This window comes from Lepisosteus platostomus, chromosome 10, assembly GCF_059453375.1.
Source record: "Lepisosteus platostomus isolate fLepPlt1 chromosome 10, fLepPlt1.hap1, whole genome shotgun sequence".
Taxonomy (NCBI): domain Eukaryota; kingdom Metazoa; phylum Chordata; class Actinopteri; order Semionotiformes; family Lepisosteidae; genus Lepisosteus; species Lepisosteus platostomus.
The window spans coordinates 19,597,401-19,625,000 of NC_142620.1; the positions used below are offsets into that span (position 1 = coordinate 19,597,401).

Here is a 27,600-nt window from a genome sequence, read left to right on the forward strand (position 1 = left end):
TCTCTTTTTGCATCTTTAATGAAGTCAAAAAAGAGCCTTTGTTGTCTGCACTATGGAGACACAGGGTTCACCGAAACGCCCACATGACTGGCCATGCGATGGAAAACAAAACTACCATCATGATCAACGATATTATCATCATTATCAATAATAATAATACTATTATTTTGTGCCTTCCAGTTTCTACTATGGAAGTTAACAAGAAAACAAAGTGTTTTTAGCACAGGAGCAGTCACAATCCTTATTTAGTGAAGTACCTTTTGAAAGCGCGAGAATTACAAAGGAAAATTACAAACAGTGCAATAATACAGAGCAGTGACAACCAACATAAATTGGCAAAATAATTAGTACAATATGTAGGGTTAATAACAATGTATCAGGCATTATGATACACAATTTAAAGTACTTTCAATTCCAATTCAATTTCTATTCAATTCTGAAGCCAGCTTCACACCTTCCTGCTTCTCTCAATGACAGACTCCTTTTCTTCTAATCCTCTCATTTGCAGGTTTCGACTTCACACCTCTCTGCACACCACTGGAGTGCCCACTCTGCCTCCCCCCTGGTCCCGCCTCCTCTACACTACCGGCTTTTGTTCTCCTATGCTACAGTATATAATCTCTGCTGACTCCCCTGTCTTTCTCACACCTGAAGAAGGCTCCACATCCGAAACGTTGTTTCCCGTCTTCTCTTTTCAGCGTGTTACTTTCAATTCCCGCTGTATATAAAAAGGTTATGCATTTATACAAATAATGATTAATTCTTCTAAACTGTTACAATCTAGGGGACACTCACATTCATGGGGCACTTTCAGTGAAAACATACTTCATTGGCCGCAAGAAATCTGAAAGCTATAGTGCAGACTGGAGAGGAGAGGTGTGTCTTCAGTTCAGTTTTTAAGGATGGAGGCCAAGTGCCAGTGCTCCCAGAGAGGGGTGCAGCCTCCTCACAATGAGAACCTCCCTAGTGTAGTACTTCAGTTAGTCACCCCTGAAATAAAACACAACTGGGAATCCTACTCAGCAAAGGCACTTATTCATACCCTCCCCCCCTTCTTCAGACTCCTTGTGATACTAGAGTGCATTGCTCTGTCTGACTAAAAGACTGTTCTTTTTTTTTTGCTGCCACGCAATCACAAATGTCAAAAACTGTTTCGTCAATTATATTGTTCTTTGTTTCCCTGTAAAGCCACATTTCTCACGCCGATTCATCTGAACTCTAAGCCCCAGTTTGATGAGGCACATGGTGACAGAGCAGTGCGCACTGGTGTCTGAAATGCTCTCGGGTTTGGGGTCAAACTTGCTTCTTGTATTCAAGGAATGGGCGATGCGCTGTCACAACTTTAACCCAGAATTAGCAGATATCTGAGAGTGAAATGATGAGTTATTGGTTTCATAAGGTTATAAAACCAACCATATGACAAAGGTGGACTCGTTTAGTTAGTAAGCTGACAGTACTGATTATGAATTCCAATTATTTCCTCTTATTCTTTGTCAACATCCCAAACTTTTATGCTTAACAGCAATAGCATTGCCTTATTGTTGTAGCACAAATTGTATCGATTACTAAATATTACCTAATAACTCTTTATTCTCCTGTTAGCTGTTTTAAGCTGCATAGACAAGGAATGATGAATCAAGTATTTCTAACTTTTTCACAAACAAAATTACAAAAGTAATGTGATTTATGGAACATCAGCTTCCTTCATATATACAGCTAAATTGAAGAACATCGGAACTTCCAAATTCTTAAAACAGCCAATTATGTCACATGTGTCTTACAATAGTAACATTAATATTCCATGTCTGGCGGTACTGCCTGGATTCTACACACTGTACTGTAGTATGACATCTGGTCACTCTCCAAGGGCTAGTAGCTATCTCTAGCACTGTATTTCATTCTTCTCATAAGTTAAATATAGTCCATTTATAGCAGTACAAGATGCAAGCAAAGCACAAAAGATTAGCAAGCATCCAGACTTGTACGTGATGAGCAATTCAGTTTAAGACTACTTTATGCAAAACAGCTTGCAAACAGATGTTTTGGTTTTACTCTTTGGCACAATGGAAGCTTGTGAGCACTTTCAAATAAATATGAGGTATATCTGAGCATCAAAGAGAAAGTACATTCGTAACTAATATTGTGTCACAGCATGGATAGCATCTGTTCAGGCGGCTGTTTCTAGAGTGGAGAACTCTAGCCGAAAGGGTTGTGCCTTGAGATGGCACACGTTTTTTGCTTTCTATGGATGCTGTAACAGAACAACAAAACTTCTCCCCACCAGATTTAAAGAAAGGCCTTCCTAACTTCTTCTTTTTCAGATTAATCTAATTGGGGAATCTTTCCAGCAGTGGGGTGTAATTATGATTGCATGTCTGCTGTTACACTTTAAACCCTTTCTGCCAAAGCGTAGTGTCTGTATATGTTAATTCAGCTATAATAAGCATTATTCTGCCCAGTTTCCCACAGCTGATGAGCTCAACATCACTAGACTGGCAAGTATGTAATAAGTTTTTCCTGATTAGTCAGCTTTTTTATGTGGCCAAAGTTTCTGTCATCATTCCACTACAGCCATGTATTAGGTAAAAACAACTTCCCAAGAAGTTATTTTTGCATTGCTCACCTGATGCTAAGTTTATATAATGCAAAAACGCAATCCCGAAAAAACATGTTCTAAAATTTCAGAACAAGATCCTCACAAAGGCTTAGAAACACATTTGAAAATGTAATTTAGAAAAAGAGGCTGTATTATGTACCCTTTAGAGAATTCCTCAAATCACTGAGCTCTAGAAATCTTTCACTGACACAGCAGAAAGTTCCAAAGGTGGCTCCTAAAGCTGGCAGGTGCAATAGTGTTTGCTTGGTACTGGCTCTCTCCCAGTGCAAACATATGCAAATGCATTCAACAATACACAAAAAAACATCCATCATCTAGAAACTAATGGTTGAAAGTGGTGAGACATATTTCTGTGAAAGTAACTGCACAGTTTTCTTAAAGTTTTGACAACCAGGTATATTGCAATGATCAATAGCCATTTCGTTATCAATGAACTTGCCATGAAGAGACCACTCCAAATACCCTAGGTCATTTGCACTTTATATGTATTCTCTCAACTGTACTGTCTAACAGGAGTTGTGCTGGTTATTTTTGCTGACATACAGTTCTCAGCAACAGTCCAGGTGGGTCATGAGAAAGAGTTATTCACCTAAATGTATATGTCAAAATAGGTATTCCAGGGGCACCTCAATGGTGAAGGAGGGTAAATCTTCAATTTGGGCCAACTCATGTATCTCAACCAAAACCAATTGGAAACAATTTTTTAAAATTATTTCAGAAATCCAAAAGAGCAGAAAATAAATAAAAAAAAAGTTGTGTTGGTCTTATTGGTAAACCTTTTTTAGTCAATGTTATTCTGGGGGAGAAGAACAGTTTATTTTACTAATAGTTTTCCTAAAAATCACACGTTTCATAGACAGATAATTTTTTTTGATAAAGTCCGAGAACAAAGATTAAAGACAAAGAGAAGCACAAGGAGAGAAGAGATCCTGGTAATACAGAACCCTTTGAAAGCTGGTAGAATGGAATTTCCATAGAACATGTTTAAAAAGCACCTTAAACCTGCAAAACAATGTCCAGGAGCTCTAAAAACTGTGTGCGCTCCCAGCTGCAGGTGCCACCGCAGTGCTGCGTTTCCTCAACAGGGCCACGAAGCTTTGCTTGGACGGCAGCCGCACTTTGGACCGCCTGAGGAAGAACCCGGCCAGCAGCATCCCTCCCAGAACCACTGCCGTTATGGTATTGATCAGGTACTGCGCTGGAAACGCGAGAGGCGGATTGTCCACGTAGATCTGCAAACACAAAACCAACCAGTATAGAAAGTCCTAGATGTTGCTCCTCCAAGGGCAACACATGACAAACAAGAGAACAGAAGAGAGCGCCATTCAGGCTTCTCCTTGCAACACAACACGATTCTACTGCGGCAACTCGTTCAGCTTTGGACAATCCCAGCATCCCCCCTCCACAATGAGGTTACCTGCTCCGTTGTTCAACTACTCTGTCTAAACATGGTTTATCAAGTCCCTTGTTCATTTAATAAAAGAATACTACAATCAATCTAACTTATTCTCTGTACAATTCTTGTCAAGATGGCCCCAAGCAGACACTCTGAGAGTAACCAACCTGAACTTCTTCCACCATATCACAAAGGAGCACTCCTGGGACCACAGCAATCTGGAAGTGAAACAGTTCAGAGCCCTGCGTGCGAAACAGCTCCGGTCAGAACATCTCCATCACTCAGGACCCACAATCTTTTGTATTTGACTGTGAAGATAATGCGAGAGCCTTCTTGCGTGGGTTTTAAGAAACCCAAACATTATGAAAAGGGATCCAAACGTTTTGGAGGCTAAACTTTAACGCACCTAGCACTTACACTTACACCAAGGGTCTCACCGAGCCATTTCTTGAAAGAAGCCAGGGTAACGGGCTCAACAACATGGAAAGGTACTGTAGCTTCTTCCATAGTTCCACCTTTAAGTGGCCCATAAAATATGTCTTAGCTACCTTAAAGCTTCAGTACGTAAAGTTTTTCTTTCATCTGGATTTGTGGCTGATGCAAAGAATATCCGGCAATTGTATACAAAGAGTATAGATATCCCAAAGTGACCACTATTTACAGATCTAATATCGATAAGAAGTCGTGAAGCCTCCACATGTGGTGCTGTGACATACCTCATCTGACTTTAGGAAAAAGTGGAAAAAAAGTGTAGGATGATATTATGCCAATTGCTAAATTTGTTTACTGTTTCACACTCCATGTAAATTCCGGCATCCTTCCTATGACACTAATAAAAAATACCATTACTTTGATGTCTGCACTCTTTCCTGCCAGATGTGCACCACACAAATATTCAGAAACAGAATACAAATTATCCTTGTGTAAAAGGCTTTTAAAATAACCCTGATAAATTGAATCTGACAATTCCAAACCTGTCAGTTTCTTGTTAGATTTACCCTCTTAAATGCTGAGAGCAAAAGGTCAGACAACTGAGAAAAATAATATGTTCTAAAGCATCCTGCACTGAATTACATGTTTTGAGTCATTGAAAGAATCTTACAAAGCAAGAGATCTGCAGCCCTTCAGGGTTATAGAGAGTACTGTTAAGACGCCTTCCAAGGTAGTCCCTCATTTTAAGCATACTTGGAACTGCATTGGTACCTAAAGACATATAAGCAAACATACAATAAGTCTTGAAAATTCAACATAATTAAACAGACCTACTTTTAACATATCTAGCATCTAACATATGTGAAATACAGTAATGCAGTGGATTCTTAATTATGTGTAAAGGAGACGGAACTGAGTTTTCCCAAAACCCTCAAAACGTTATTATCTGCCTAAATCACCAGCTGGGTTGCTGGTCATTTCTGTCAAGCTTATTCCACTTGTTTTCATAGTACTGTAAAAACACTCTTCAGAAGACTGGAGATCACTTAACACAGACTGTCAGATATTTCCAGACAAGGCACTCAGTTTAAAGGAAACTGCTAGTCAGGAGTGCCGATTCCTTCTTCCTACCCGAAAGGCTAAACTAAGGCTGTAAGACATACCTGTGACCTTCCAGTTAGTTTTGTTGTTGACCTCAGTAACAGTGACAAACTCGGGGGCTGTGAGAGGCACGTTTTTGTGTCCAGGTCTTGTTATATACAAAGTGATGTTGAGATTAGTGACTGGATACATGAACCTTAAAACCTAAACACACAAGGACAGCGCTCAGCCAATGTTTTAAATTTAGTTAGAGAGTCAAACTGTTCCAGTTTATGTTACTCAGAAACAAATCATACAGAACACACTAAAGAGTGGATAAAAATGAAAACTTTATAGTCAGCTTTTAACATAACAGTATAATGGTACTGAAGCTTGTGTGTTTGTGTGTGATAAGAAAACCAATAAAGTTTAACAGACACAATATGTTGTTTTTCCTTGTTCTGATTTAACAAGCTCGGGGTAAGTTACCAATAACAAAGAAATCAGCAATCCCTTCTATAGGCTTGAATAACAGGAAGTAATGTGATACATAAAATGTCACCTCAGGAGCTTGTTATGCAGTAAGAACCGAAACAAGATAACAAAGACACCTACATGGACAGGACAAGTTCCAAAATGTCTAACGCCAGTGCACAATTTGCACCACGATTCCCTGACACCAACTGCATTCCAGACAATTTTTAAAAAAGATGGCAAAGGAGTACACTTATATAATCCATTTATCTATTGCTATTTCTTCTTTACAATTCCATAAAATGTGAACATTTTGCTACTCGGCACAAATCTAGGAAAATGAACACATTCATTTTTAAGTTTCTGATGATTCCGAACCAGAAGAAAATGCCAACTGCAGTACAGAAGTATTCTTACCATGTGCAAAATAAGAGAGTAACGGGATAATTAAACACCTCCAAGCTCCTCACCCTTTTCCGACAGTCTGAATTGGCAACCAAAGGCGAGAGCCTCAGTTCGTCCGTACAGTCGCACTCTGCGGCTGATGGTTTTCCTGCGCACTGCTTGTACCTGCCTGTGTCCTGGGGAGGCATGAAGTAAAGAACTGTAACTGATTTTAATACATTCAACACAAAACATCACCTCTTAATTCTGGTTTCATACAGAGGGTGGTACTTGTGCTGTAAAATTGTCTCACCTTTGTACAACACAAATCATATATGGAGAAGTATTAACAAAAGAAACATTAGTGGTGGAGTTTAGCTATTAGGGATTCAATCAAATAACACTAGCTACTGCAGAAGGACTGGTTTTGAATATTTCTACTATATAAAGAACACAAGCCTTCAGCTTATTATATTCTAGTGCTCTCTAATTACTATTTATCAACCCTCTTGCCTTACCCATTTTAATCGATCTTGCATATACAGTACCATCCGTATAGGGACAGTGAAGTCACAATTGCTATTTTTGATTTGATATTAAAAGATGAATACAAGACAAAAGTACAGAATGTCACCTTTTATTGCTGGGTATTTCTGTTTATAAGTCCTACCTTGTTAGAATAACAGCACTTTTTATGTTCAATCCTCTAATTGCAGGTGAGTATAAGCATTGGCACAATTGGCTGCCAAGTGTTTATTATTGGTCAGGTGTTTCCTGTTGCACTGAGTATGTTGAGCACACATACTGTAAAAGAGCTGTGAATGTGTTTTGGATTTAGCCTTTTCTCTTCCCTTTGGTGTCTGCCTTTAGAGGCAATAGGCTTAAACATACATGAAGACTAGAGAACTGTCTATGATAGAAAAACAAGCAATCTGGCTGGAAGAAAAGAATAATTAATTCAGAACCATGGCAGAGAAACTGGACATACTGTAGCAAAATCAACAATTTATCCTGAAATATCCTGAAAAAGAAAGAAACCACTGGTGTTTTTATCAACTGTCAATGATCCGATCATCTGAGGAAAACAACTGCAGATGATGATAAAAAATGACCCGAGACGTGAAGAAAAACTCTAAAACAACTGTCACTGAAATCACCCACAACACAATGTCACTGAAATCACCCACAACGGCAGAATTATAAAGGTTACACCACAAGATGCAAACCTCTCATCAGCACCAAAAACAGAAAGGCCAGATTACAATGTGCTAAAAAGAGATGAGCCAGCAGAGTTCTGGAACAAAATGTTAAGGTCAAAAGAGACAAAGCTAAACCTCCACCAAAGGCAAGGGGAAGTAGAGAAAGGAACAAACTGCGGACAATCCAAAGCAGACCACTTCATCTGTGAAACATGGTGGAGGTACGGTCATGGACTGGGCATGCATGGCTGCCTCTAGAACTGGCTCGTTACTGATGATGCAACTAACGCTTGGAGCAGCAGAATGACGTCAGAAGTGTACAGAAACATATGAATTACCTCCTGGCTCTTTGGCCGGCGATTCAGCAAGACAATGTCCCAAAACACTGGTTGACACAACTCAAGAGCTTATCAAGGGAAAAGAGTGGAAGATCTTAGACTGGGCAAGTCAATCTTGAAATCTAAATAACGTAACATGTCTTAATAAGGAGCAGGAAGACCTGAATCTTACTTCAGGGCTAAGAAATGACACCTAAAGCAGCAAATCATCTGCTGCAGATCCAGCTTATACAAGTCAATTTCCAAGGTGAATAAAGACAGTCCAGCATGTCATCAAATCACTGATTTTTAATGCCTGGAACAGTTTAACTGTGTTTAACTAAACAGATGATTTGTTGAGGTTTAGAGACAATGTGGGACACGATCAGAATCCTAAGGTCTTAAGAACCAGAGTTTCCTTAACTGAACAATTTTCAGCTTTACTGATAAATACCTTTCAGTGTTTCTATTTTCAAAACACAGGTATTTAGGGCGATCTGTAAGACTATCTGCAATGGAGTTCTTTGGGACCTTGGTTTAAGACCCCCTGCTATACATTCTGTACAGTCCTGGGCTGGAAGGAGCTACGCATCAGGATCAGTGAAAGTTGGAGCAAAAGTAAAGGGGAAAGAAATGAATTAATCCTGGAAACAAATCGGCGCCTCTTTCTTCACCTTGGAGATCTGGTAGAATTCCCTTGGGCGTGGACGGCTGGGATCAGCGTTATAGATATTGTCAGAAACAGGGATGGCAATCCCCAGCTGGGATGGAGGCCTGTAGTTAACCTAGCACACAGGAATATGCCAATGAGAATGAGCATCTACATCAGGCCCCATGAAGCTAGGCTATAGGCTCCGAGCGCCGGAAACCAAGAGTATGGATTCATAAAAAAAAGTAAGACAGAAAGTCTGTATGTTTGCCCCATTTAGAATATTGTGTTCAATATGGTTCAGCATACCACAGAAAAGATACTATTATCTATTACTTATAGACTATAGATTGCTTCACATTTTGTAGTGGAACAAGGACACAAGATCACAATTGGAAAATTAAGGGCAATTAATTTAAGACACAGAATATGAAACACTTTTTTTTTACCCAAAGAGTGGAGGATGTCTGGAACAGGCTTTCCAGTCAGGTGGATGAGGCCCAACCCCTTTAAGACATGGCTGAGCAAGATTTTAGATTCGCTGCCACGAAGATGAGGCCAAATACCAGACCATTTTTCTGTTCTAATGAAAACTAACATGAAGACCTAGTGCATTTCAACAGCATTCCAAAGTGAGATAACCATTTACACACTGTACTGTACTGTAAACAGCTCAGCTTCAACTGAAGGGGGCACAGTTTATTGTGCCATGGTAATGCATAGATACAAAATATTGGCATACAACCTATAAATGGCTGAAAGACCATGTCAGTCCTAACTAATAATAAACTACTGAAAATACTTTAGATATGTTTAGTGGAGACCTACTAAAACAAATGGAAAAAAGTGTGTAAAACTAAACAGTTCCTTACTGACAGCTCTCTAATTAAAGCGGAAACGCAGTCCCAATTTCTCAGACCAGTTATTGACTCTTGGTTACAAAATTAATTCATTGCCATTATACAAAAAAATTACAAATTTTTAATTAAGCACAAAATCGTGAGCCTTGTGAAAGTACAGTAAGTCGCAAACTCGCATTCGAGTTCCCACGGACTGTGATGTGAACCCTTCCTGTTCGCTAGTTACTATAATGACTCACGTAAAGCGATGTACGAACGAATAAAAGTTGTGCAGCAGACTTATGTCGCCAAAACCATCTCAAAGTAGAGAGCAATGTTTACTTTGGATCAAAAGAGATGAATTCACCACCCTGCTTCTTTGCAATTCAGCCGCAATACGTCACCGGATGTTTTGTTCCCTTGTTTTGAATCGCAGAACATGGTTTTACAAGTTAACGTGTACATTATTATATGTTTATTGTGGTTTAAAATGTGTTCATCAATGCTGATTCTTTCTAACCCCGAAATATAAAAATAGTGTTGCAGTGTCCTTCTAAGGGGCCCCGAACTTACCGGAAGATCAATCAATCTCTTAACGCCCTTTGAGTCCCTGGGGTCACCATGCAGCCAGTCATGTGCACTAATGACCTGGTCCGGGATGTACCTGATGCGCAGGCCTGTGGGACAGGAGTTCTGCAGAGTGAAAACAAAAGGGGTGGAGGTGCACAGAAGAGAGGCCTCTGGGATGCTCACTATTACCGTCGTCTGCCCCTGTCGAAGAGAACAACACAGAACAGAACGAAGATTACAGCATCCCCTCTCCTACCAGGAAGGCTGAGGGAGTGAGAAAGAAATGAACTCTGCTTTATTAATCAGAGCCACAGATCATATGACGCACAACACAAAGCAGAAATCGGTGGAGACCCAAACACAGCAGTACCTGGCACCCTTGGCTTGCATGTCATGCAGGGCCTTTGGAACATGCCTGAAGGAAAGGGTGATATTTAATCAAGGGAAAAAAATGGATAACTCCAAAAGGCTGGAGATGGCACCAGAGGGGGCAGGTAATTATTTTAATATATCGCAGATCTCCTCATAATCAGGTTCTTGAAATGAAGCAGCATTTGGATCTCATTAGAGCGAAAGGGGCTACTTCACCTTTTGAAAAAAATTACTGAAGGCAGTGATGTTCAGGATGTGGTTGTTTGCCCTGTCCCAGCTATGAGCAGTTGTCACTTTCAGAAGCGAAGGATTCCCTATAGTAAATTTCATCAGCTTCTTATGAAAAACCAAAGTTTCTGTTAATGTAAGAAGAAACAGATTTTAAAACTGTGCAACACCTGAAATAATCCAACTTGAAAGAGTTTTCTCAACCACATCAATAAAAAAATACAAAATACACACAGAAGGTGTCAAAGACACAGCTCCTTTAAAATAAGATATTTTATTAAAGAAACTAAATAACCTGCATGACCTGTCTGTTTTGTATGCTTGGGTCAAAGGAATGAAATGGGTTTATGGCGACTCACGAGAACCAAAAACAGATGCCTTGAAGCTGAAAGTGAGTTCCTCTTTGAGGTTGATGTACACAAGTGAGTTTGTCCGTAAATTGTTGAGAGACTGAAGCGTATGTCTACACTCTCCCTCCATCAGCTTCCATGCGCCTCTGTTCAGCGCATTAAACAGCAGCCACTCTCCAGGGCTGTAGGTCTGGTTAAAGGGCACTATTGTGGGCAAGGTGGGCAGTGCCAAAGCTGCCCTGCTGTCAAAAACCCCGGTGATTAAATAGCTGCTGGAGCCAGGAATCACCACCGTCTTTCCAATGTGTGTGTCCTGAAATCCTGGAGAGAATGCTGTCAAAACATAAGTAAAGTCACGAGAATTGGCAAACCTCTAAGATAGTCACAAGTGGTCAAGGTACATGAGGGAGCATAAGCACATGAAACGCTTACTCCTCAATTTAGAATATTTCTGTAGTTACTGCTGGAAGGGAAAAAAACACTGCACAGAATGCAGTAAAACAATTCTAAAGCACAGGAAATAAACATGATAAAAATATTAAGAAACTTTCCACCCATTATTAGTTCATATACTCAGAATTGTAACTATCATTCATTCCCTAACTGCTGCTTCTCCGCAATTTTGGGATAACAAAGACATTCAACTGGTCTTGGATGACCCAAGTCATGAGCTCAGTAGACCCATCAGTGCTATCCTGCCTTACTTACAGGGATCCTCTAACCGCAGAATGGCATTTGGTCCTTTGCTAATAGTTAGCCTGCACCTCTGGATGGGTTCTGTAGTTAGCCTTTCACCTTTGAAACCCTCCAATATCTCTGCCACGGCTACAGCCACAAACCCTTCTGCAGTGCGTCTCCGATACACTTGTGTTATCACTCCTGATCCTCCAGTGCTGAAATGACAGGGCTTTCAGTGATTAGTGCTAAAACCCAGCAAGGGGATGAGAATAAAGACACCATGTTTTTTGTCCGTACATGGGCTTGACCAGAGCGTAGTTATCCACTGTAGATTTTCCCCTTTTACAGAAGACCTGCTCTTATGCATACCGGAAGTGGCGTCTGAAAAACAGCTCCGTCAAAGGTGCAGCACGGCACAAATGGAGGACGACTATAAAGAGACAAAGTAGTCTGATTTTTGATCATCCCCTTCAAAGACTCAACTAGAAACCATCCGCTCTGGGATCATAGCCATTAAAACCTAGTCTGATTACATAGGTCTATATAGTACACTAAGCATGTCTTTCCCCTGGGATCTGACCTTGATCACTGGGTAGGGATCTCATTGTACCCTGAGCCTTACACACTTGGGTTCATCACCCAGGAGAAAAGCAAGGAGAATTAATGTGTATTCAAGTGGCATACAGGGGACTTCAGAACAACTCTGTGGGTCTTAAAGCAAAACTGCAACGCAATTGTTATATTTTGGAGAAGGAAAGAATCAGCATTGATAAGTGCATTTCAATACACAATAAAAGTAAAATGTACACATTAACTTGTAAAACCTCCAATTTACATCACAAAAAAGATAACATTTCCAGGTATGTGCAGCGCCATATTCTGTAATTCAGAACAAGGCAACAAAACATCCAGTGGTGGGATACAGCCTTATTACACTGTAAGGAAGCAGGGTGGTGAATACATCTCTTTTAATCCAATAGAAATATTGCTCTCGATTTCAAGACGGTTTTGCCGACAAATACTACTTGTTAACTCTGCCTACAGAGATCACACTGAATATTTCTGTGGTGAAATGTCTGCTGCAGAGCCTGTACATATTCGCTTGTACACCTAATCACATAAGTCATTACAGTGACTATTGAGCAGGAAGGGCCGTTTCATGTTAGAATTTGTGGGAACTCGAATGTGAGTTTGAGACAAAATGGCGATTTATACTACTCTCATAAAGTTCACGATTTAGTGCTTAATTTGAAATTTGCCAAATTTTTCTATTACGTCAAATAATTTCTAACTGAAGTTTAATAACAGGTCTGAGAAACTGGGACTGCAGTTCTCCTTTAAATACATTCTTTCCCATACAGTGTGCCATACTGCAGCCAGGAGAGATGACAGACCAATTACCTTAACCTGATGACTTTGCCAACGTGAGAGGGGGAGAACAGACTGGATCCAGTTACCAGGGAGGGGCTGCTTAGTGGGAGGTGCTCATGAAATAGCACTGTCTTGTCACTCGTGTACTGCAGAGCAAGAGCCCCTTCAGAGCTCTGGTCATCATGCTAATGAAAAAAGCAAAACAGAGTAAAAATGTTAATTCTGGAGGTCAATGTTAAAAAATATATAAATGCAATAATGCACCTGGTTTCCAGACTATGATCTATATTTAAAGTCACTACCAAGAAAAATTAATTTAAGCATAAGCATCACTTCTGCTGTGGTCTGCATCACTTAGTAAGGACGACAACAGAAGTTCAGCTCTCGTATATACCGTAACAGTCAGGCAATACTTATTCTTTTTCTCTAGAGTGGATTTGTTCATATTTTCCTTCAGAGTGGCTATGTCCTTGAATGTCTTACCTATTCATGATGTGATTTGAAACTTTTTTTTCAAATACCACACCTAGAGGAAAGCACAACTTGTCACTAGTCACTACACAGTACAAACTCACAGCATGCTTCCTACAGGAAATCTGTCTCACCTGTATCAAGGAAGTGGTCTGAATATTGTCTACATTCAAACCATTGGGACTCTGCGCATGTAAAGACAGGATGATTAAGGAGCCCAGGTGATCGCAGTACAAAGTGGAGATGCCGTGTTGTGACTGATTCAGTTTGACATACCTCCCCATGTCTGCAAAAACAAAGCTCACTGTCTTTCAACCAGGCTAAGATCTTAACTGATCACCTGTGCAAAAGACACCTTTATAAGGAAAGAGAAGCAAAGAGGGTGAGTAGGGAGGTTTCTAATGTCATATTACTAGTTATTTAGCATTCAGTCCTAAGTTACTTACCTGCCTTGCTCAAGTAGATGCTGCCAAGGTTTGTGACAAACACCACTGTCTGGTCATGAATGCAGCTGACAGCATTAACAACCGATTCACCTTCCAGAGTGATGATCCTGCTGAAAGAAGACCCTCCATCTGCTGAGGACCACACCTGAGTAAAATGTGAAAATACACATCTTTTCTCTGGGGCCTCTACTCACAACAGCAGCTTTGCTAGCGCTGCCACAATTCTGGGGTAAAATACTGTGAGAGAGAACAGGTTTGTCAAGCTTTAAATGTAATTTAAAACTTTTAAAACAATCGAAAGTGCTATTTGTTCAGGTAGCCCGATTCAGGTTTGCCTTATTCTTGCTTTGACATAACGTGTCCTTCCGAGCGATCAGCATAAATGACTTGAGGAGGGCAGGGTAAACAATCAAAAGCCAAAACACATGCCTTCTTGTACATGAAGCAAAACAGTGATGAAACTGACAATGAATAAGAAGAGCAAAGTCCTTTTGGTGCGACTTGCCTTCCTAATAATACTGCATAATGGTAATTAATGAATAATGCCAGTTTACTGAAGGACCACTGTACTGTATCAAAATGTTTTGTCAATGGCCTTTTCATTTTACTTTACTGAAACAGGCCGTGTAAGAATTAACAGCACCTTCTATTCTCTGCTAACACCATTTGGCCACTAGAGGTAAGCCAAATACAGCACACTGAGTTTTCAAGAAGAGCAAGTACAGACACATAGAGTGAAAATTATACAGGTACTTCCATTTGTATTTAGTGCCCACAAATACATTCCAGATTGAATTACTAGAAAAAGTAACATAAGGATAAAATGCAAATTTAAGGATGAAAATCACATTTATAAATATGTGTAAAAAAGATAAATTAATCTCAAATGTGAACTCAACTGTAAAATTATAAGTATTTTATTTAAGAAGCTTCAAAAATTGTAATAAAACAGAAAAATTAAGAAACAGGCATACAACTAAACAACAAAAGACAGCCAGTCAATGAACAAAGAGCTCAAACATTTTACAGTTCATGCAAGTATAAAGAAAAACAATCAGGGATAAGTAACAAAGCCAAATCTTGTTAAAACATTCAAGAAAGGACTACAGATCTTACGGCATCGCTGCAGAGTGCTTGTCCTATAGAAACAAGTCCTTTCCTTTGTAAATGAGGAGATCAACTGAAATCTTGAAATGGGCCAACTCTGTAACTGAGCCAATTCTTGAAACATGCTGAACCACAAAACTATTTTTATATTTCAAAGTTAGAAAGAATCACTACCGATGAGTGCATTTCAAACCACAATAAAATAAATGTAAGTAACTGTGTACATCACAAAACGGACAAAATTTCCAGGTATGCAGAGCACCATATTCTGAGATTCAGAATGAGGCAACAAAACTTCTTGTGATGCGTTGTGGCCTTACATTAATAACCGGTCTGAGAAATTGGGACTGCAGTTCCCCTCTAATGAAGTAGAACCTGGTGGTCGAGCTTGGCTCCCTTCACGCTTAGAGCAAATTAATATATGCTATCTATTGTAAACGAGAATCCACAATTAAGAAGAACCTATACTAACATTACCCTTAGTCCCATTCCAAAACCTTGCACTCTCTTTACTAGTCTAAACAAATTTTAGGCTAATGCAAATAGACACACAAGCATGTGAACAGGATATCACTTGTCATTATAATATAGTATTATTATAATACTCAGAAAGCCATCCATCCATCTTCAATCCCTTAGAGAGTGTTGGTGAGTCAGAGCAGGGCAGGTAGGCAGGACCACACCCTGGACAGGATGCCAGTCCATCGCAGAGCAACATAGGCAGCCCAGCTACAGTTTTCACTCAGACCTCACAGATCCTGCACTGCACCAGTGTATCAATAGCTACATGAGTTACATGAGAAATGTTGCCAACAAGTGGGCCATTTGGCCCATTTAGCCTGTATTGATCCAAGGATCCCAACCCACTGTTTCTTGAAAGAAACCAGGGCATCAGTTTTAACAACATAAGTAGCTTGTTCCACACACCCACAACCCTTTATGTAAAGAACCTCCATGTCTCAGTTGTAAATGCACTTCCACTATAGTTTTCACATGTGCCTTGTGGGTCATGATTCATTCATGATTCTGAAAATTACCTCTGATCCATATAGGTACAGCTCGTGGCTATTTGGATGGAATAACATCCCATGGGAAATGAAATTCAAACGGACCGGAGGAAATCTGGCCTTCTTCTTCAGCGCTGGACCCCTCATTCCAAAAACTGAAACCTTTGCACCCTTTTCCTGCGAGAAAAAAAAGCAGGCAAGACACCTTTAGTCCGCAGCAGACAAACAGATTTAAAGAGGTCAGATGGATAATCCATACCTGGGTATAGGACAAAACAATTCCAGTATGCTGCTGTCCGTCATAAATGAAGGACACATGTCTATGTGAAGTCATGTTGGAAATATCGCAGCTGTGCCACTCTGTAAAAGGGTCTCTGCTGTATAAACACTGAGATGCCTACAGAAGGAAAAAAGAAACAGAATATGTCCACATAGCTTTCAGATGTAAGAAAATCATGGGAATTCATTCTAAGTTTTAAAAATACAACACTCCTTTTGCCTTGTTAATTCTGGCTTGTTAAATGCTCTCACTGGTCCATCCCTTGAGTTTCAATGAAACAATTCAATGAAATTGAATATAAACTGTGCTTGCAGTTTCCACTGAATCCTGAATAGTACAGCAGTGAAAGAATTTCATTGTATCTACTTAATCAAGACCCACAGAAGGTTGATGTATTAAACTCATCAGTAACATTGCATCGCAGGTACACTACACACAACACGAATTGCAAGAGTAAATGAAACATTTTGGTAAAAACTGAAAATCCACTTACCTTGTTTTCCACATCAGTCCCACTTGATATCAGACTTACATAATCATCTGAAGACAGAACAAGGTCAGAAGATACATTATCAAATATGCACCAGTAGAATTAAGTCCATTATTACACTGTTTCAACTACACTTTGTACTAAGATGACTGACCTATTCCTTTCCTACATCTATGCCTTACATACTCACGTACCACTCTGTGTAGAACAATGTACCCTATGTTACCACTTTGTACACAAAAATGCCACCAAAACAACTCACATGTATTGCAGTAGCCTGAAGAGTAAGTAAGAACTAGAACAAGCAGAGATCGAATATTGAAACAGACAATTACAGGCTCACATCACACCTCCAATGATCAGCAATGTAAAACTGAAGTTGAGAATTAAAAATCCTTTGTAAACTGAAAAAACTACCTTGAAAATTTGCCTTGTCGTGTAAACAGTGACGTGAGTACCACAGTGTAGTGCTGGAATAATCCATCTAATCAAACAAAAAAAAATAACAATTGTTTCAATAAATAACCATTTAAATTGTTTTAAAACTGTAATTGGTATTAATTTTGGTTGCTTTATACTTATTATTCATTCATACATCTGGGCATTTTAGGGAAGCAATGTGAGTGAAATCAAAAACACAACAGCACTGCCCCACCAGGGTCTGAATCCACATCCTGTAGATTCAGTCCAGAGCCCTAACCACAACTCCACACTTCTGTGTTTGAAGAATATTAAAGCAAGGATATATTACTCACAGCACTCAATACTGAGTCTGGTTTCTTTTAAATTCCAGAATACAATTTACACTATTTGAAAAATGCAACAACAAAACCAAAATCGGGAGAAATGTGCCAGTGAACATAAACATGATGTCTTCCTAGTAAAGAATTTAACCATAACTGTTACAATCATGACTCAAGATCTTTTATTTACTCACCTGTGTTAAACTGGAAATATCCAGTAATGTAAACTGTAAGTGAAAAGAAATCATAAGCATTTTTCTATGTTCAACACAAATTATTTTAGAAACTAAAATGCATTTCCTAACAAAACCATTGTCCAGGATAATAGCAAGCATGCAAATTTACATTCTGAAAGAAAAATCCAACTAGTACATCAGAGAAAGTTTGTATTATAGTAGGTTGTACAGTAGGTACAGTACATCGCCAAGGAGTAGGAAAACACCCAACACTTTTTTAAATCCATTTGCATACATTCAGAGATCCTGTCCCTTGGGAAGTCATATCCAGACTCAGGAATAGCCCTTTAGTAGTTAAGAGGAACAAGTAGTAGTTCGTCAGCTTCACATCGACAGTGGCAAGCCCGATGCAGTCTGAAACAGAAGGACAACACTGCTTCATGAGCCGCAGATGAATAGAGCAGGGAGGACACAATCTAAGCAAATACTGTACATTTTACTTTTAGATGTTTGTATAGGGGGCAGCACGGTCCTGCAGTGGTTAGCATTGCTGCCATGGGATCTTTAGCAACCCTGGAGTCAGGACCTTGATTTTACCCTTCCTCCTACACCACAGTGTTTCTGGTTACCCTGGGGTACTGGGTTGGAGCATTTGGTCCACAGAGGTAACTGCCTCCTATCAGTCCATGGGTACCCCTTACAGGAGCAAACTGGTTATCCTTAGAGGTGCTCCTTCCCAGGATTGACCAGCTTTGCTTAGCCATTGAGACCTGACAAGATCAGACCACAAGGTGCTGCTGATCCCACCTGTTGAACACTAGGTGTCACTGCAGCTTCAGTACACAGAGATGACTGTTGTTGCAAATACACCCTTAATTTAAAAAGTCTGCTCACTGGACAATTGTGATATTCACACAGGAAGCATCTAATACACTCACTCTTTAGAAAGCTCACTACACTGAGGGTAGCCTATTTTATATATCAGACAGAAAAACAACTGCTTATTTCTAACAAATGTGTGGGCATTTACAATTCTCTAGAAACACTAAAAAATAACTCAAGATACAATTCAAAATCAGTATCGCCTTCATTCTCCAAGTACATTTCATGTACAAGGAATTTTACTTTGGTGCACCTGATGCTGCAAAAACATTCTACATATACCATACACAAACAAGACGATAGACCACATTAGGTATAATAGCACATTCTGTATAACTAAGAATTCTGGTGAGGCAAAAAGACTAGGAAAGAAGCTGTTCACATATCAGGTGGTTCTGGTTTTAATAGCCCAGTAGTGTCTTCTTAATAATAAATATCAACAGTTATCAGCACTTTTCTGGGCATTCCACTCAAAGCGCTTTACAGGTAATGGGGACTCCCCTCCACCACCACCAATGTGCAGCCCCACCTGGATGATGGTGACAGCAGCCATAGTGTGCCAGTAAGCTCATCACACACCAGCTATCATTGGGAAGGAGAACAGAGTGATGAAGCTGATGAAGATGAAGATTATTAGCGGGTCACGATTGGTAAAGGCCAGGGGGAAATTATACCAGCAACCATAGCTTTCCCAGGAGGTCTCCCATCCAGGTACTAACCAGGCTCACACCTGCTCAGCTTCAGTGGGCTGCCAGGTATGAATTGCAGGGTGATACACAGTAGCTGCTGGCAAACGTCTTGAGGAAAGTTTATGAAACGGGTGGCAACCTGCATGGGAGGCAGTCATCAGCAATTTTTCCTGCTCGCTTCTTTGCTCTGGAATTGTACAAATCATCAATGGAGGGCACTGATCCTCTATGCAGAGCGAGCAATACACTGCAGCCAGCCTTTGGAGTAGAGAAACGCCTTGCCAGACCCGTTACAGAGGCAGTCAGCCAGTTATAGAGCCTGTCAATAATGACTCAGTAAAACTGTGGTAGAATTGGTTGAGAGACACCAAAGTTTTTCAATTGGCGCAAGCTTTCTTTGCGATACTGGTGCGACATGTAATCAGTGAGCACTAGAGTAAGCAAGCCTTCAGAAATTCCCTTTCACGTTGACCATTATTTGATTTTAGCACAGCACCAGATAAAAAAAAAACATACCTCCATTTAACAGTTGACACAGCTTCTTTGTACAGTTAAACCAGCGGTTATTAGAGGATGTGAATCCAGATCTGGTTACAGTAAGAATAACACCTAGAATGATATAATAAAAACAGATGAGTCTACATTTCCATGCTTTTGTTGCGGTCATCGTTTCCTCACCCGAGATGTGGCAGGGAGACCTGTCGGGAATTGGGGGAGGGGGGGGCAGTTATTTTCAGGGGGGGAATGGGGGAAAGTGTGAGGTTTCCAAGGCGACGACTTGACACTGAAGAAAATGCAGTAAACTTTGTGGTGTTTGCGCCAGAACTGACTGGCAGCTAAAAACTGTCCCACGCTCCTTTTTTTTTTTCTTTAAGTTACCCATTCAGGTTGGGAAAAGCCCCTTCTATAAATTAAAATCGTTTTAAAAGTTCTTTCTACATCTCTGTGTTGACATCAATTACTCAAGCTCTAGCATCATGAATTAGAAATTGGAAACAAAATATCAGTTTCATCTGAAGTGTACCTATATAGAATACATCCATCTAGAAATGACGTCTCATGTGATCTGTGGCTCCAAACTTACTATCTCCTAAACAACTGTCCATCAACGAGATCTCACCAACAGGCAAGGTTAGAGACCCCAATGTGCAGAACTGATCAAGAGTCATCCAAAAAGACTCACAACTCTAATAATCACTAAGCTAAAACAAATAATATTGATTGCAAAGTGGAGTGAATACTTATGCAATCAACATTAATATTTTAGATTTTCATTTGGAGTTTTAGCTGACATTGAAGTTTGTGTCCATAATAGTTTTCACTTTTTGATTAAAAATATGATACTTGAAATAAATGTATATTTATCATTTGTAATTCAACAACATGGGACATCATTGACAGAGGGGTGGAATACCACAAGGCACCATAATGTACGTAAACTTTTCACTTAGAATCAAAAACTCTTCCCTCTTTGGCTTTTTAAAATGAACATTTTTGGATCTCGGAAATTATCCGAACACACAATCAACAAATGTGCATCAACCTGCAATCCTACAGCCCTCGTACTAGCCCAGGGAACAGACTGTGTGCCTCCGTAACGTGCGATGTCGGCAGTGACGGATGTCTCTCATGGTGGAGACTTCAGTGCCCTGGCATACCAAGCCCTGGACAGGCCTCCCCCAGCACATGGCACATAGTGAGTGGCAGGGGGCGCTGTTGCAAGAAAGCACACCCAACCCACACAAGTCTCAGGCAGAGGTGTGTCTGCTCAGGGAATTTTTTTACGCACAGACCAGCAAGACCTCAAGTAACACAGGTCAGACTCAGCCTTGCTATGAATTTTTTATTTGCTTAGCAAACGCCCTTAACAAGGATTAAACCTCCCACTTTTAAGGTGATGGTAGCATTTGCAAGCTCCTGTCCTAAGGGTATTCAGTTTGCTACTTTGTTAACGAGGATGTAAAAGACAAGCTCAATGGGTACTGTACTTTATGCACAGAACTTATGTTGTTCACATGCTCAACATGGTTGTGAATCTGTCATTCAACCTGTATCTTTTCCAACAGGATGTATATGATTGACCTGAACTTATCTTAACCCAGATAAGCTGCTTATATAACCACCCAGAACAGAAAATGGACAAATACTCCAATATTGGTTTAGAATATCTTCTGACTGAGAATAACCAGGGCAAAGATCACTTTTCATTACACCTATTAGTACAAACAACCCTGTGCAGGCCCTTCAATCACAGCTGGAAAAGGCTATGACGTCTTGGAGGAAACTTTTTCCAGTTCAGGTAAACAATGCCAGCTGTACTGTAGGAAGGCATTTGGCCCAAACTCAGGGTTCACGAAAGTTCAACCGATCTATAGCTCTGCAAACATTGTAATAGGCTGGTTAGTGAAGTTTGCTTGCTTTCTTGAATAAAGGAAAGCAACCCCCATTTTCACAGCAGTGATCCAGTTTTCAACAGCTTCTATAATTCAAAACCAGGCGCTGGATATTTCCATGATATTGTCTTATTTTGAGAAAGTTTTCACAAACAGACCTGTAACCTTCCAAGAAACATTTTGCTCCTGAAGGAACAAAAGTGCTTATTCATAACTCATGCTGAGCCCTTCAGTTTGGAGAGTTGCTATGTCACCAGTCAAAGTTCACCTAGATCACCATAGTGGTGACACAAATCTGGTCAAGCACAGCCCAGTCGGAGAGTCCAGGTTTCCTTAACTAGCTTCTCCTTTGGAATGTCAGGCATCTTACATTATTATTACATTATTATTATTAGGCATTATTACAGACATCTGCATCGGTCCTCCCTTTTAACTTCCTTGCTGTGCTGCCACCACTGTGATTCCTCAGTGCAAAACCAAAGTAGATGGCTGGATAGTTCACCCTTCCCAGGAGATTTGCGTTGTCCAGTCCCTTGAGAACACCCTAGTACCTTTTCGTCCCAACCAGCAGTTGGGTGTTAATTTTTAAATCCCAAGCTCTTCATATTGCATAAAAATGCAATGCACGTATGTTAAAATAAAGGAAGATCTTATTGTTACATGTGCACTATCAAAATTAGTTTTGAAAGGATGCCTTGAGGAACTCCAAGGACCATTTTAGAGGAACCCTGGTACAGCAAATACAGTTGACATTTTGACACTATGAAAGCAATGGCAAGAAAAGATTTAACTGAAATCTAATATTCTGAACAGGACAGCTCTGCTTTATCAATACATTCTTGCACTTTGCAAACCTGACTAACTAATTTCTTGTTTTGTATCACATTGTAGGCCATATTTTATCAACACATGTATGAATGCATTTCCCAAATACTCAAATTCTCAAAATGTTTTATCAAAGCATAGAGGCAGGGAATAACAAGGGCAGGTAATCAGCAATCTTTCCCCAAAGAATAAAAATGGTGTGACTGTATTCCCCTGCACACTGAAGCAGTCTGCACAGTCCTTTCAGGGGCTGAAGAACAGAGAACCTCACATAATGAGTACAGTAATACAACAAGTAATGGGGAAAACACCAACAATAATAATAATAATAATAATAATAATAATAATTTCTTACACTTATATAGCGCTTTTCTGGACACTCCACTCAAAGCGCTTTACAGGTAATGGGGACTCCCCTCCACCACCACCAATGTGCAACATCCACCTAGATGATGCGACGGCAGCCATAGTGCGCCAGAACGCTCACCACACATCAGCTATCAGTACACATCAGCTATCAGTGGGGAGGAGAGCAGAGTAATGAAGCCAATTCATAGATGGCCATGATTGGTGAAGGCCAATGGGAAATTTGGCCAGGACGCCGGGGTTACACCCCTACTCTTTTCGAGAAACGCCCTGGGATTTTTAATGACCACAGAGAGTCAGGACCTCGGTTTTACGTATAATTCAAAGGGACGGCACCTGTTTACAGTATAGTTTCCCCATCACTATACTGGGGCATTAGGACCCACATGGACTGCAGGGTGAGCGCCCCCTGCTGGCCCCACTAACACCTCTTCCAGCAGCAACCGTAGTTTTTCCCAGGAGGTCTACCATCCAGGTACTGACCAGGCTTACACCTGCTTAGCTTCAGTGGGTTGCCAGTTGTGAGTTGCAGGGTGATATGGCTGCTGGCCAAGGATATAAAACTCTTTCTCAACATGACCAACATAAAACATTATAAACCTCTATAATGAGGGTAAGACTATAAAAATGTCAGAACAAGTTTTCATGATGTACAAATCTCACAGCCAATTCAAAACTGCTGATGCAGTTTGCAAAACCGAAACTGTAATGCTTACTTTACAACGTTTAATTTGGTTCTGCTTATGTCACTAAGGTGTATAATTAAGTGTCATTAAGGGCTGGGTTCTCTGAGAGGCAGGGCAGGCAGCAGTATGAAGATCTTTTATTCCAGCCAAGTGGCTTTACTGTAGTCACTTCAGCGGGCTTCACTACATAAAAATTCAAAATCACACACAAGGAGAACAACGTCCCCCATTCTCCTCATTGTTTGGTACAGAGGAAGTCACCATTCTGTGCAGAACAAATGCAGAGGACTGGCTGCTGCACCTGCCAATAAATCCCTCACCTGCCGACTTGCTGGGTGCAAATACTGGCGCCAGCAAAGCCACGTCATTGGCACACGGATTCTTGCTGACCCGGAGATCGACCACATGATTTATCAGTGTGGCAGTGATGGGAGGGGGGATCTGTTCTCCAATAGTCCACTGCAGGAGCGGTTCTGCCAAGGGAAAAGCACCTTTAATAATTTTCAGGCAGTTAGGCTACTGTACATCACGAGCCCGCTCCAATCTGTTTAGGAGGAATAAAGTGAGAAGAAGGTAACAGTAGCAATCCCTTCACAAGCTAACCTGGTTATCGTGGGACTCTATTGGACAGCTAATAGAAGTATCCCACTCACAGACAAAACAGCTGTGACCTGAGGATTTCAACCCAGCCTGATGGTTCACAATCCTTCATCAATATTCACCTTTGACACTATATGCATGTAGGCAACACTACAACACTTTTTTATGCTTTTTTCACAGATCGCAACATTTCTTATCATACGTCTATCTCTTTACCAGCCTAAATTCCCACATTCAGAAGTCTTTTTCACTCCCTCAATTCTCTCCTACCTCTCACAGTGTCCAGTAGCGTCCCTTCAGTGCTAAACATGTTCAGCCCATGATGCATGCTGAAACGTACGTACCACTCGTCCACCGGAGCCACAGCTACACAGTGTTAGAAAGGAACCAGGGTTAGGAAGAAAGGCCAGAAACCACTTTCCTTCAACACAGCTGCATTACAAAGCACACACTACCTGTATTAATAGTGATGTTGCTGCGAGGGATATCAATGCTCCATATGGACTGATTAGGCAGCTAAAATATAAAAAAAGCAGAATAAGATGTGATACGAAAAACTGCTTTACACAGTAATGTATGGAGGAGTCACCCCCTGACTTATACATTAAGAACTGACTGTATGTAAAAGAAATGGATTATGTAAAATCCATCCATCCATTTTCTAAACGTCTTTAGCCAATATAGTGTTGTCAGGGAGCCAGTACAATCCCGGCAAGCAATGGGCGCAAGGCGGGATACACCCAGGACGGGACACAACACAGGGCAGACAGACACACACTCACATTCAGGGCCAATTTTACAGAAGCCAGTCAATCTACAAGCACATCTTTGGACTGTGGAAGGAAACAGAAGCACCAGGAAGAAACCCACACAAACACGGGGAGAACACGCAGACTCCACATGGACACCACCCTAGGAACTGAACCCCGGATCCCAGCCTTGCAAGGCAGCAATAAACACTGTGCCACCATGCCACCCCATTATGCCTTCTTTTCCATTTTTAAAAGATAAATTCTGTTACAGCAATAGCCGTCTCCTATCTTTCTCTGCCCACAAAACTAATACTCTACGATCAAATTATTTATACCAGATAATAGGACTTTATTGGGTGATACGGAACACACTGTTATATTGCTGTTGATGGAGGAGATGAGACTTTAGGCCAAAGTCTCTCACAGTGATTGCATGATTGTACAATTGCACAGTAAAGCGATAATGAAAGCAGGCTCACAAAAAAGATGAGGCATTTCACAGGTCTGCAAAGAGGTGGTTTTAATAACAGCAATGAACCTCTGGAGACTTTGCCCAGAGTGACTGGGTTTCTGCACAAGTTTAGAAATAAGTTCTGTTCTCACCAAACTCATCTGAAAGGTGAAGACCTTTGAGTCAGTCCTGTTGTACACCTCCATACTAGGGGCCAGTCCTGCTGAGGTATACAGCATTAATAGCCTTTTCTGCTGCTCCAAATTATAGGAGTCATCATACAAATAACAACTGATTTTCTGGAAGACAAAAATACACAATCGGAAAATATGCAAAGTTGTTCCTCTTCAGCAAAGCTGGTCATGTGTGGTGTTCTGCAGGGCTCTGTATTTGGTCCTATTCTATGTAGAATCTTTACAGTATGTTACTATTGGGTTTGATTCTTAGTAGGAAGGGCATCATCTTTCATTTCTACACTGATTATATTCATGAGACATGAAGTTAATCAAGCGCTATCTGCATTGTTACACTACTTATATGATACAAATAATGTATAAAACAAAACTTTTCACAGATGAACTTTGATAAAAACCAAAATCATGCTGTTTATCTCTCCTTATCAACTCTGCACATATCTTATTATACATACAAACAAGGGATTCAATATAAAAGATTAAGTAAAACACGTAAGTTAACAAGTCCAGGTAAAAAAACTTTAAAAACATAGTTTTACTATTGATGGTCCTGGAATCAATTAATCTTAGAAGCCTTACATTTAAACGTAACAAAGTTGTCTTTTCCGTAACTGCATAACATTACTCCTATTCATTCACACATATCTCTATATCTTATTGTAAAGCACCTTGAGATAATGGATCACAAAAGGCACTATCTAAACATTATTATCACTGATTCAGTAGACAAGTGGTCCTAAAATTGATCCATAGAGAACCCCACAAATGACCTTAGTCCAGATTGAGATGCGTCACTTGCCAGTACCTCAACAACTACAAGCTGTGAATGGGACAGGTGAACAATAAGAAATAACTGGTGATTCCACAGCCTATAATAGTCACTCTTACAAACAATAAAAATATACAACTTACCGTCTACAAAACACTTGCTTTCAAAATATAATTTATCTGGCATTTGGGCTTGGATACAATCACCTACCAGATTTTCCAACCCCAGGTACAGGCGTATTCTGTCGCTGTGTTCCTCAGTGGTACACTCAAAGTGTGTTTTTTCCATGTCTAAATTAAACAAAGGGACACACTGGGGGAAATGCAGTTCTACACAACACCTCAAGTAACCAAAGTGTTCAGAAACAAATTATTCCAGAAAAAAAATATTGTACATCAAACGTCTTTTGAATTTGCTTCAAGTTCAGAATCCTTAGATTGATAAAAATCCAACAAGAATCCTTCAGAAATGTTACTTTTCTGTCCCATGAAAAGACTCTTCCATAACCTTTGCTAAGATTTAGTTATCTGAGAAGAAAGCAAGCTAAACTTGCAGACATCACTTTCATCCATTTAGTGAATTTACATGTCGCAATTTGATAACAATATAACTCGACAAACATCACGCCTTTAACAGACGAGGATTTGTACAACATCATAACTTTAATTTTACAGAGAGTGAAGTTTATCCAGGTGCATTAGTGATTCAGCGTTACAATAACTGCTGGAACGTAACTGCTGGAAGAAGGAAATTTCAATTTCGCTCACAAACCTGCTGTAACGCTAAGAATGAAACGGCTTGTTACTGCTGCAACCACAAAACACGCTAAGAAGTCGACCTGGTAGAAGAAAAAACTTTAATTTTTTACATTATACATAAGAACAAGGGACTTGATAAAAAAAAACACATTAAAGTAAAACTATTTTAAGTCAACAAGTCCAAGTAAAAAGGTCCATAAAAAAGACATTTCAATAGAAGTACTTGAACCGTTGTAAATGTAATAATTTAAATAAATCTATAAAAATATGAATTTCTTTACATAAAGATTCATATAAATATATTCAAAGTATTTTCTAATCATAGTTAAATTACTGGTTTAGAACACGTGTTTTGGAAGAGACGACGCAAAAGTAAAAATCGAAGCGTATTATAAGGTCAGTGTACACGCCACAGTACATACTTGCCAAATATATTTCATCTTATGAGAAGATTAGAATGGTAAATGCGAACAGATGAGAACAATGTTGACCTTTACTTCAAGGTAAAATCATAAACAACATCAAACGAGTAAAATTTCAAAATACGTTACTCCACGCA

At 40.0% G+C, this 27,600-nt stretch overlaps 1 protein-coding gene across 4 annotated transcripts; it reads right to left on the reverse strand.

Annotated features, from left to right (window-relative positions):
- Positions 1 to 27,600, reverse strand: LOC148653525 (cation channel sperm-associated auxiliary subunit beta-like). 4 transcript variants are annotated; one of them, XM_088648653.1, is made up of 27 exons: positions 27,464 to 27,600; positions 27,055 to 27,121; positions 26,494 to 26,573; positions 25,473 to 25,619; positions 24,573 to 24,633; positions 24,388 to 24,483; positions 23,838 to 23,990; positions 19,764 to 19,856; positions 17,972 to 18,090; positions 17,695 to 17,727; positions 17,175 to 17,241; positions 16,761 to 16,807; positions 16,247 to 16,384; positions 16,018 to 16,164; positions 13,874 to 14,018; positions 13,562 to 13,713; positions 12,987 to 13,141; positions 11,616 to 11,800; positions 10,917 to 11,240; positions 10,546 to 10,685; positions 9,961 to 10,158; positions 8,574 to 8,684; positions 6,470 to 6,580; positions 5,609 to 5,750; positions 5,116 to 5,216; positions 4,181 to 4,255; positions 1 to 3,849 (listed from the first exon to the last, which is right to left on the reverse strand). In XM_088648653.1, the coding sequence occupies exons 1-27, from the start codon at positions 27,479 to 27,481 to the stop codon at positions 3,643 to 3,645; spliced, it is 3,312 nt and encodes a 1,103-aa protein (XP_088504779.1). In that variant the 5' UTR covers positions 27,482 to 27,600; the 3' UTR covers positions 1 to 3,642. The 4 variants fall into 4 exon arrangements, with proteins under 4 accessions (XP_088504779.1, XP_088504780.1, XP_088504781.1 ...); XM_088648654.1 differs by lacking the exon at positions 27,055 to 27,121; XM_088648656.1 differs by lacking the exons at positions 1 to 3,849; positions 4,181 to 4,255; positions 5,116 to 5,216 and having other exon boundaries at positions 5,626 to 5,750; positions 6,417 to 6,580.

Bases quoted from the DNA above. Each gene is read 5' to 3' on its own strand.
- LOC148653525 (XM_088648653.1), bottom strand. The intron at 23,991-24,387 runs GTAGGAGAGAAT...TTCCCTTGGCAG, and splicing joins GCTACTGGACACTGTGAGAG to AACCGCTCCTGCAGTGGACT. The intron at 4,256-5,115 runs GTAAGATTCTTT...TTTCGCACGCAG, and splicing joins GGCTGCAGATCTCTTGCTTT to GGCTCTGAACTGTTTCACTT.